This window comes from Anneissia japonica, unplaced genomic scaffold, assembly GCF_011630105.1.
Source record: "Anneissia japonica isolate Jap-2015-1 unplaced genomic scaffold, ASM1163010v1 scaffold1065_len1792383_cov172, whole genome shotgun sequence".
Taxonomy (NCBI): Eukaryota; Metazoa; Echinodermata; class Crinoidea; order Comatulida; family Comatulidae; genus Anneissia; species Anneissia japonica.
Genome location: NW_022684135.1, coordinates 309,355 through 321,460, shown reverse-complemented (window position 1 = coordinate 321,460; position 12,106 = coordinate 309,355). Strand labels below are relative to the sequence as shown.

General features: G+C 33.2%; 1 protein-coding gene across 1 annotated transcript in view; it reads right to left on the bottom strand.

Annotated features, from left to right (window-relative positions):
- LOC117103498 (inactive ubiquitin carboxyl-terminal hydrolase MINDY-4B-like) overlaps nucleotides 1-11,007 on the bottom strand; it is a 15,590-nt gene extending 4,583 nt beyond the window's left edge. The window contains exons 1-8 of the mRNA XM_033244052.1: nucleotides 10,919-11,007; nucleotides 10,143-10,293; nucleotides 9,240-9,278; nucleotides 5,684-5,753; nucleotides 4,917-5,014; nucleotides 1,412-1,531; nucleotides 728-828; nucleotides 1-102 (exon numbers count right to left, since the gene is read on the bottom strand). Coding sequence (XP_033099943.1) covers nucleotides 1-102; nucleotides 728-828; nucleotides 1,412-1,531; nucleotides 4,917-5,014; nucleotides 5,684-5,753; nucleotides 9,240-9,278; nucleotides 10,143-10,286 — 674 coding nt within the window. The 5' untranslated portion in view covers nucleotides 10,287-10,293; nucleotides 10,919-11,007. The remainder of the gene's footprint in view (nucleotides 103-727; nucleotides 829-1,411; nucleotides 1,532-4,916; nucleotides 5,015-5,683; nucleotides 5,754-9,239; nucleotides 9,279-10,142; nucleotides 10,294-10,918) is intronic.
- Nucleotides 11,008-12,106: the final 1,099 nt, after the last annotated feature.

The following is a 12,106-nucleotide window of genomic DNA, read 5'->3' as shown; positions in this document are numbered from 1 at the left end:
TCCTCTCCAGCCTGCCATAACATGTCACTGATTGCTTTGATCAATGCGTCGCAACGTTGCTGTTCGAATGGTTTTAGCTTTTCTGTTTGGGAGGGTTGGCCGCTGATATAAAAAAAAAACAGACATGAAAATAGTGAGTTTCAATCAATTAACCAATAGAATTATAGGTTTAACAGCATTTGCAGGCTAGGCAGCAGTAATGAAAATCAATCATACATTTAATATTATATCAATTATGATACAATACAAAAAAAAAACCTTTGTACAGGTAACCATTTGTTTAATGAATAATTAAGTAAATAATTTTTGCTGTCATTGATTCTTGATCTTGTTAAAATCTTTTTTTGGCTTCCATTTTTATTTTAATATTATATTCATCGAGTGTTGACTGTATTTGTTTATTTTTTAACTTTAAAAAGTTATACTGTATTTTATCATATTTCTATTTTTACTTGCAATACTTATATGTGTGTTTTTGTCGTTTTTGTTTTTTTGGGGTTTTTTTTTAAGGGAAGCCTCTCAATGGTAATTCAGTTTACATGTTAGGTTCCTCAGGCTTGTGTTTCTGTTTTTCTGCATTTTATTACCTGGAAATAATAAATGAAATGAATAAGTGAAATAGCGTCGTCTTCGTCGTCACGGTCACGATCATTGTCATCGTTATCGTTATTATATTCAATAATGATTTGACTATAATCTTATTTCCAATTGTTATTATCTTACGTACCTTGCTGTCACACCCACGGTTTGTACTTGAGGTTCATCCAAAAATAACAGATTCTTCATTATATAGGCTTGTACACATATTATTACATTCCGTGTTGAGTCCTAAAAAAGAAATTAGTACATAATTATATAAAAGGTTTTAAAGGCGATGACCAAACTATTTACAGTTAAAACATAAACAAATATTAACAGTGGATGTACACTAGAAGTTGGGACAACAACAAAGATAATAATTAGGTATTAAAATCAGTTATTGTATAATAATAGCCCTGTATTATAGTTTACAAAAACGGTTGTATTTACCGAACTTTTAATATAATTATGCAAAGTGGTAGATCATGAAAATTTTGGATCACTTACATACATACCATCATCTCTTGACAATATTCTATGTTTCAAAAAGGCCAAATAAAAAAGAAATGATCAACTAGACGCTGCTGTTCTAATTAAATTACAATTATGAAAATTTGGAGATACGGTTTTAATAATATAAATTTTTAATGTTTGACAAAATGAGTGGAAATAACGAACACAGAACTGCAAGGAAACAAATGTGATAGAGGAGAGCATCCCCATTTTAGACATAATTTTACTTTGTAACACATAGATCCATAGGATGTCTACGAATAAAAAATATCAGCGGAAATCATTGTGCCACCATAAAATTGTATCTGAATGTACAAACCTCCGTGGTCCACAGACCATAGGGAAATGCTGAGTCAATGGCCTGGAATTGGAAACTATCTTGTTTCCACTCTGGACTGAATGACCATAAACGGTTTCCAAACAGGCAATCTCGTAGTTTCTATGGAAAACGAAGTTTCTCATTTGGTTGAACTTTGTGAGGAAATTGAGTATCAACAGTTTTGAAAAATATTCAAGAAATATTATTTAAAATTATTATTAATAATAGTTAATGATCATGCCTAGTTCTCCACTAAATAATATAATAATAGCAATAAATTATAATCAATTATTAACGGCTACACAACTGTATTATGTCAGGTGTCTTTGCACAAACATTTTGATATACTCCCTCATAGAAATAAGAGGGACTGGCAGAGTAAGTAATCCATCAGCAGTGTAAATAGGTGACTGAAATAGTAATAATATTACTATTAACTACCCATGTGCTATACACCATATTTACGGTGTATATTAACTGAATTGGCATGGGCCAGTTGTGTGTATAATACCGATATACTTTAAAAGGCCATCACTGTATACATTTTAAATTAACATTAAATAGAATCCTTTATATTTGTCTTTCAAGCTCACAGCACCAGGTGATATTATATTTGTGGACGGAAATTGAAAGATGGCATGGTGTTTATACAGCCTAAAGGAAGACAGTTAAATAATAAGTACAATGGGCTATTTTAGGGTAATCTGTAGTGTTCTAATTCAGCCTTTGTAAGTTATCGTCTCAATAATTTATCAGGTGTAGAGACATTTAATTGTATACGGTATAAAACTAAGAAGGGTGTCTTAGAATATTTAATGTAAATCTGTATATAAGATGCCATCATCGTCGTACCAATTAGTTAATTTCGATCTTTCTGTGCTATTATTAATTTAAACCTAGTTTAATTATACAACGTAAATTAACATCTTTCTAAAAACTGTTAATAGCCTAGTATAACACTGTTTTCGTTCAATTTTCAATTACCTAACACTAAAATGTTCTATATACACTCTCAGAAATAATGGTTCTTCAGAGGTTCTTGGCTGTCTTGTATATGGAAGCTTCGGTTTAAAAAGGTTCTACTGTATGTTTCGAAGGGTTCTGTAAATAGTTCTAAAAGCATTTTAACGAACCCAAAATGGTTCGAAGGACCCTTTAGCGAATCTATTTTTCTTCTTTTTCGAACCTATAAAGGTGCTACAGAGGTTCCATATACAGGACAACTGAAGAACCCCTAAAGCACCCCTTTTTTGTGTACAATGCTTATCTTTTTGAAGTTTAATTCGTAAATAACTGAAAATTAACTGCCATATGGAGTAAGCACTTCGTTCTGCTTATCCTTACATGTTGTTATAACGTAAATAATCCACATGAACATTATTATTATTATTATTATTATTATTATTACATGCACATCATTATGCAATAATATCTTAAGATGTTAAAAAATAGTATAATAATAAGTATGATATTGAAGTTTATATGTTCTTTGCGATCTGAATTGCTCATGGAGTATTTTGTAATTTTGTAACGTGTAAACAATATGCATTCCCATATCAATTCCATATGTAGTTCTTCAAATCTTGCTCTTCGGAAGATTATTCAAATTAGGAAATACCTTGACGAACCAACTACTCTGAAATTAGTTTAGGTCCATGGTTTACACGTTCATCACGAATTGATTATTGTAACAGCCTACTTGGTGTTTTTAAATTTCAACTTTCAAAACTACGCGCATACAAAATAGTGCTGTACGACTCATCACTCTACAAAGATGCAACTCTCATATTACTCCAACTTTACATGATCTCCATTGGCTTCCCGTTCAACAACGTATTGTATTTAAGATTCTTCTCATTACATATAAGGCTGTTCATTGTTTTGCACCTGGTTACTTGGCTGACTTCATTGAATATTACACTCCACCACGTACCCTCCGTTCTTCTGATAAACACCGTCTCCACACACCTAAAACCGTCACTAAAACTTATGGTGGAAGATCTTTACAATTGTTGCTTTGGAACAAACTTCCAGATCATATAAAAAATGCTGACTCTGTTGAATCATTTAAAACGTTTTAAACACTCACTTTTTTCGACTGTTTAATTTTTGCAAGATGTTTATTGTGGTTTTCAGGTGTGGTCTCACCTTTTCCTTACTCAAGGTATCGTTGCTGTCTCGGCAGCGTACGGTAGTGGGGCCACAGGCTTATCCTGTAGTGGAAAGTGTCGGAGCCCAGTATGCTGCCTTCTTGTGGATTACCTGCGTGTAAATTGCCTCACTGAATCAGCGACGTTACTTTGACATCGGTGGGTAAGACCACTTAAATGTCATCATCTCCTGCATCGCTGCTTTTTTAATTTTAACTTTTTTTTTTATTGTTTTTTGTTTATTATGTTGTTGTTAAGCGCCTAGAGGTTATTAACATTAGGCGCTATATAAATATTGATTATTATTATATTATTATTAAACGAATATATTTTGCAACTGTAGGCTTGAATGACTATAGTGGTCAGGCGCAAGATTCATAGCCGCAGGTTTTACATCAATCCTCACTCAGGTTGTAGTTGATCAAACCCAAGTCTTCTCAGGATTTAATGGTAGATCAAATGTACACAATTGGTTTATAGCTCGGAACAAAGAACAAAATTATACCGACATTTTCTACTTAGATCAAAGAATGCGTTCTAATTATTTTATTTTCCAGAATTCGCTCATCTTTTAACTTTAAATTTTTTTTATCTTTCATGTCAAAGATAATTACTAGACTTACAAATGCCATGTCTCTAGACATTTAGATGGCACTTTACAAATAACATTTTGCGTTTTGTTTTTGTTCTTTCTCGTTTTTCCTTTTTTAAATGTTTTAGTTCTCAAAGGCCTAATATTGAATAAGAAGCCTCCTTCATTACTATGTTCAACGCTTATTGAACTAACAAAATATTGATATACGGTACCAGCAAAAAGTATATAGATAGGACAATTAATCATTCCTTTTTATAAATGACATTTTTATAAAAATGTTAGATTGCACATTATATGTAAATTAATAATTTACTTTCTACCTAAATAGATATAAACCCGTGTATTTCATTACATGACCCAGCTAATAATTGTACTAGTACATTATAATAACGTTTCAATTTGGTTTTCAAAACTTTTATTTTTGATTTTTTGTTTTTGTTTTTGTTTTTTATTTATTTTTTTTTTTTTGTAGAACAATAACACGTTCGTTCGTTCACGTAATTTCAGTTCAGACTCTATATAGGCTAATTCTGCTGCAATGTTGTCCTAACGTCATTCTTACTTACCGGTAACCTAATCACCGTGACAACGTTCACAACGTATCCGAATGTTAATGTTATATTAACGTTTTGTGTTTTCTGGGTTAAGCATCAATTCAATCAGCAAGATATACAATAAAAACAATTATCAGGCCTAATTCAGAAAATGTTTCGCGACAATAATAATGACGCCAATAATTATTGTAAATGCTTCAACTTACTGCTGCAGTTTCAAAGCAGACAGGCTGCGGAGTAATGTTGATTTGGACGGGTTTGTACATGCTTGGAATGACAGTCCTAGGCCCAATTTGAAGATCAACTGAAAGTAAATAAAACGAGAACCAAAAACTTTAAAATGTATATATCGAGCCAACATTTGTTTATTTATTTACTTTGCAATATTTTGTAAGAGTGTTGTAATTCAGCCGACCGAAAACGGTTTAATTTTAACCCAAATACATAGGCCTACATAATATTTTGTAAATACAATATGAAATCCTATGATGTTAATTACACACTAACAAGTTGGAACAATAGAAACGATAATATTCAATAAAACAAAGATTATTTACATTATTAGACGAAACATATAATGATAATAATTATAATTATTGTTTAAAAAATGTAATTTCATTAGATTAGGATTAAGCTACATAAACTACACAGGCAGCAAGCGGGACACTTTAAGGCGCAGCCCACAAATGGAGTTGTGAGACTTTCCTTTCTTTCGTAGGAGTTGTCAATTAGAAAAACTGCCTTGGGTAATGAATAGCACTCCTTTCTTACAACACTAGGTTATTTTTATTATTCATGGTTTTTTATGAAGTCAGTCAACGTTAACTGCACCATGAGCATATCGTAATACATACTGGCACATTATATATGCACATTAATTGGTCTATATCATTATCTATTATTGATATTATTTTCTAATTAGTAGTGCAAATTGTAACTAGTTGGTGTAAGTACAAACACAATCTCTCCCTACCTTTAGTAGGATGTGTAAACGGATTGTAAACTCCATCCTCATCTGATAATTCTTCCTCGTTGTCTTCTTTCTGAAAGACAATTGCACTGTCAATTTTAAGCCTAAGAGGGGTAGAGGTGCACATCGTTCACTGAAGCGCACAGCATGAAAATGTATAATAGCATAAAATAAGCTCGCAAACGGAACGGTCGTCTTCAACAGATGCTCGTGTCGTTTTCACGATAACCTGTGCCAGAATGTTTATGTTATTACAATTGATGAAATCGACATTAGAAGGAAATTAGGTACATGTGCCTCTATTGTTAACTTTGAAGGTACCTTGGGCAACATCTAGCATCTAGGTCATAGGTTCAGCATGCGCAATAGTTAACTAAACATATTAACATTGTGCAATGATCTTGAATCTGATGTAGAAATTTTAATTATTTGCACTCAGATAATGAAACACGAAATGACCAAAGAGATCCCGGGGCAACAGTGTAATTTCTTCTGTTCCTGTGTTTCTATTTGCAGTTCATTCATACGTCAATATAGCATTGGGAAATGAATTTCACATTTCCAAAGCACATGCGCATTAGATATTCTCCACTACAAAGCATGTGTTTGCATTTTTTTTTTCTTTTATTGTAAATTTATTCAACAATAAAGTAAACATTCAACATTCTATATAATTATTCGTCAATCATACGTGATTAAAAACATTATGAATGTAAATAAACCATAAGTTCTAACATAAGATAACTGTATAGGCATGTAGCGATCATACCAATCACGAATGTTTTTTAATAATTTTCATTAATGCTGATAAATTATCTATTTTTTTTTTCATTTTCGAAGTTATTGGTTATCTCTTGTTGCACCAGTGTGGCTGCAGTATAACCCACATAATTAAATTTTAAATTCCTAACACCCTACTTTTATTTGAAGACAAACCAAAAGAAAAAAAAATCAGGCAGCATAGACGCGGACAAATCTAACAATAACGTGATGCCCTGAAGGATGGATTTAACCGGTGTAAACACCAAGGATAACCCACGAAAGTCTAAAGAAGACATATTTCCAGTGGGGACGTCCTTCTGGTAGTGATTAGGCAGTACTCCGGGAAAATAGGTTATTTAACGTAGACAGTGGGGTCATAATGCACACGGAATCAACCGCTTAAACGTCTCAAGCTATTGTAACTTGCACAGCCTCAAGCTAAAACACAAGGAGAGCTGCGATTGTTATTTAACCGGGGACCTGAGATCTCCACGTTCAGTACACACACAGTAGCTACCATCTTCAGTTTAGCCGACTGAGCTATAGCTGCTTTCTGTATCTCAGAACTTATATCTTAAAACGTAATGGTCAGATTATACATGCTTCAATATGGGAATTGATAGTAGGGCCTTATGTAGAGTACTTGTACTGCATGCAATCACAGGCCTTTTCATTCCACTGCATTCATTACTAAATTGGAAAAATTTTAACGGCTCATCAAAATAGGTCATGTTTTCTATAACAGCAATCAATATCACTGTGCAACTGATGCTGTACCATTATTTATGGCCGGAAACAACCGTGCTGTAATTAATTCCTGCTGCAGTCAAGATTGCTAATGCTGCGCTAATTAAATTCATAAAGTTTCTTCGATTAAATACAAGTAACTGAGGATTAACTATTATAATAGCAATTAGACAAAATCAATGAAAACCTTGCGAACGCAGTTGTATATTCAGTTTATTCTATTATTACAAATTGCCAATATTTACGCACTCCTACCGCCAATAATTTCACTCTTCGAGATGAATTATCTCGATATATAAACCCATGCTCCATTAGTAATTGCATTAGTTAAACCTAAAATGCTACAAAACAATAGTTTGTTCTTATGTTTAGGCAAATTCTGTGCTTCAATATAGGCAGGGTTTGGTTAGTATTTCAATCAAGATATTTTGAAACAAGTAGGCCTAGAGTATGCAGATTTAAAATTAAACTAGTATCTTTTAGTGTTGCGATACATCGTTGCAGCAATTTAAAAATAGTGTGGGGATCGGAATGTTGTATGAGTTTATTACATTGTGTTCAATTTCCGTGTTTTTTCGTTTATATATATTTTTTTTTTAAAAGACACGCTATCATTAAGAAAGCTCCATCGAATTGAAGATAATCGTGCAATTTCGGTTATCAATATTTTAACCATTTTGTTAATAACGTGCTTGCCTGGCGATAAATTATCTTTCTTTCATTTGATCTGAAGGCTTAGTGTGACAAAAAATCAATTACAGTACTAAGTTCAGAGACATCGCATAACAGTCATTTTATTATTACTTGCTTGCTATCGATTGTACGGTATTAGCCCGAGAGGTTGAATGTAGATTACATATTTAAAACTTGCAACCACCTGCCTTGATTGTTTACTATAATTTGTCATGAAGTGCCAACATTTTCTAATCGTATTTTAGAATCTGCAGGAGATAATTTAATCGTTAATAAATGCCTATATAATTAGGCCTAATTATACATCATGAGATTAAACTGTGAACATTTGCACCAAGACAAGGTGAAACTGAATGCCAAATTAGTTATTTCGCAGACGGTAAATGCAGTGTCTCTTCAACCTATTATTATTAAAACAAAATTACGTAGATACCGTACCTATAAGCGGGGGTGACTTACATGTAGCTACCATGAAGCGCCTCTTTAAGGCTGGTAAATAGTCACGGACCATATACCGTACGCAATTCAGCACAAATATTCGGTAGGCTGGTACATGTAGGTTATACCATCACGTTAACGTACGCCAAGTAACACGTACGCCAAGGTATTAATGTTGCTAATACAGCATATCTACGTGCAGCTTGTAAGTGACATAAAAAACAAACACTATCAGAGTGCACCCAGTGGCTAAGAAAAATCAATTTATAAACTCGCTTTATCACTATTACTAAGCCATCATAAGCCGTTAAAAATATACACTGTAAGGATAGTCTGTGTGTGATATATTTTAAGCATGCAATATAAACTAGTATCGAGTAGTTGTGCATGGTTTGCAATATAACGCAGGCGACACAACTAATATAAGAAAACAACCAATCGTGTAGACCTAAATTTTATGTACACTGCATAGAACCTATATTCTAAAGTTTCCACCACACGAGTAAAGCCCTGAGCCTGCAGCGTTGACGGACGATCAGCCACCGCCGACGAATTCGTCGGCGCTCTGTGTGACCGTCATTGTGGATCATCGTTGCAAACGGTCCGCCACTGGGATGGCACGACCCTTTATCGCCTCGGTTGCCGAGATATGATATGCCGACGTTGTGTGTGCGTGCGCGTATATCTTGGGTTTTCTCCCTTATAAAAATCCTCTTCTGTAGGTAACTGTGCAAACCACACATAATTTAATATTTAAAAACAGGCATCTTTGCAGTATTGAATGTGCCAACCTGACGAAATAGTTGTGCTAGCATACAAACTAATAACACCATTGGTGCAGTGTGAAATGTGCTGATTAATAAGGCCGACCAGACGTGACTTAGGCCTAACGCACAAATTAAATCAAAACCAACCGTACATTGCGCAAAGACCGTTGACCATCTTGTGGTTTGAATTTCTGTAAGTATCAAACAATTAGGCTTAAACTACATACGTGCTCATTTTCAGTATCATTTATAGTGTTAATGCCTAACCATTTCTTCTATAGTGTTTTATTTTCCTTCTTATTTTTTTGTTTTTGTTTTTGTTTTTTGCTTCTAATGTTGCTATTTGTGTTTTTACCGTTGTTGTTCTTGTTCTTTATGTTGTTGGCGTTCAAAATTAGTACAAAATACTGTGAGAAAATATCTTTTAATATCTGAATTATTTGTATTCTAAAATGAATCAATGATATTTAGATGTATGTGTGTGGGTGGGGGGATGGTGTGATTCGATATGATGTGATATAATAATGCGGTGTGATGTAGTATGAAATGATACGGTATATGATGTTATATGATATGTGATATGATAATTGTGATAAAAATACTATCAATTAAAAAAAACCCAATTTATTTAATAAGGTTCGAGAAATTATTTTAAACATATTGTATTAAGCAAAAACTTTTGGACTATTGTTAATATCCAGTGTTAAATGTGTTATTGTATATTTTTCTTCACATATTATTGCATATAATGATATTGTCGATTTTTTATGCGAAGACCAGCCATCGCTTTAAGTTATCGTGGCTATTAAGATCACATTTGTTAAATAAAATTAACTAAACTGATATATGAAATAATTAATACAATATGTGGAATTTTAATAATAATGTTTTACTTACAAATTTAGCATATAATCTTTTTTTTTTATTATTAGTAATTAGTAAAATTTGCAAGTAGAAAGTAGGCCTAATTTTTCCAAATAACATTATCTTGTATCGTGTACCTCTTGTATAAGACCTATTAATAATTTGTTGGTTTAGGAATAAGAACATCTTACTGGAACTGCTGCTGTTAATTCCAGGGTCCGTGCTAATCGTTCAAGAGGATCCATTGATTCAAATTCGTCATCATCTGAACCATCTTGAGATGTTTGAATACTCTTCAGGTTCAGCCGCTTGATACGATCCCTTAATGTGGCCATCTTGGATCTCAGTAAAGAATAAATGGTTAATCATGAACATCTCACCGCAAAGTCAATGTGATGATGATTAAGATGATAATATTCAAAACATGAATATTTCAACCCGTCCACGGGTCTTCTTCAGCATGTGTGTTTTGAATAATATTCACGTTTTGAATAAAATTTGTGTTCTAAGTCTACCAAGTCGTTGACATCTCATCGTCTTTTTCATTGAGTTATGTTATACCTGTCTCTTATACACATCTAGATGTGTATAAGAACATAGTGTTTTTGCAATTAACATTCAGGTCTTCTTTCAGTGTTTCACCACCAACACATCGCACAGTGCTTTGGAGGGTCGAACGTGGAAGAAAGCCACCTATTGCCATGGAAATAGAATGCTTACCATTTCCTAGGCATAGTTACTTCTGGTGCCTAGACGAACACCTGGCAGCGTGAGTTAACGGAAAGTATGCCTACCTCTGACAATATTATGTCTTCGGTTAAACATGGACAGGCACCAAATTACATTTTTGTAAGCTTACTTGTTGAATTCCACTTTAAATTCCAATCTAAACTCATTTGCTACAAGAATAATAAAACTTCTTTATGATTATATTATACATGTTAAACATAATAAAATATTAACTCACATTTTATAAGCTAAATATCCTGATTACCTGCTATTTAGTACCGTACCCATGTGAACCTTCAGCATACAGTAACCGTAACGATAGCAAGAATTAATATCCTAATTTCATATTGCTAAGATACCATAAATATATCGTAATCGATACAGGATTGTGTATTATTGTGAAAATAATGTAGCATTGAGTCGGAAGTTATTTGAAGAGCAAAATGTAAAGAAAAGGGGCCAAGAATCAGATCGATGGTAATTTATCAAAGACAAATAAGAAAACAAGTATTGAATTTAATTATTTTAATCATGATCAGCATACATTAGGAAAATAATAATCAGCATCTTGCTTTTAACGAAAACCTATTTGAAAATATACTAACCTCAGTCTGTGAAGAGCTGATAAACTTTACAATAAAACTTTGCGTAAAATTCATACACTTTGTATATTTAAGCAAGTAATTATTTTCAAATGAGAATTAGAATAAGGATAAAATTATTTATCGCCAAGTAAAAGATGCAGTATGTAAATATATATGTAAATCCTAATGGCTGGTAATCAATTTAAAGAATGTCTCTGATCTGCGAAAAACTAATTGTTTCGACACCGTGTCGGAATCCAAGATAATGAAGGAAGATTTAATATTTACCGGTAGTTTTGAATCATATAAACAGAAATCACAATCAAAAAGTAGGACTGCAGCGTTTTGTCAGTTCCGACAAGCGACTTGTGGAAATTACTCTCCATTGACGCATGTAATTAATGGGTTTTTTCGTGAAACCTTCAACAATAGTGAGATGTTATTATTATCCGGCAACTGAATACGGCATACGGCTCAATTTGTCACGATTGTTCAATTTGTGTTTAATATTATTGAGAAGGGAAAAATATTAAAGCGGGCACTACAGGTTAGCAACCAGAGTTGGTGGGTATGGGATCACATTGAGAACGCGTAGGCCACAGATCAACAACGTTTGTACACTTGGCTAAGAATGCGTAAACCGAACAACTAAATAGGACAACAGGACTACAATAAAGTAGGACTACAAGAGTTCAAATAAGAAATGCAGCTCTTTTTATTGATCTGGTTTCCATATTAAAGGAAGTGTTCACGCCACACGAAGGCTGATGGGTTATATTATTTGATTAAAATTCCCTGATTAAAGGATAGGCCCTGATGTTATTTGAAATAATGGAAAACTG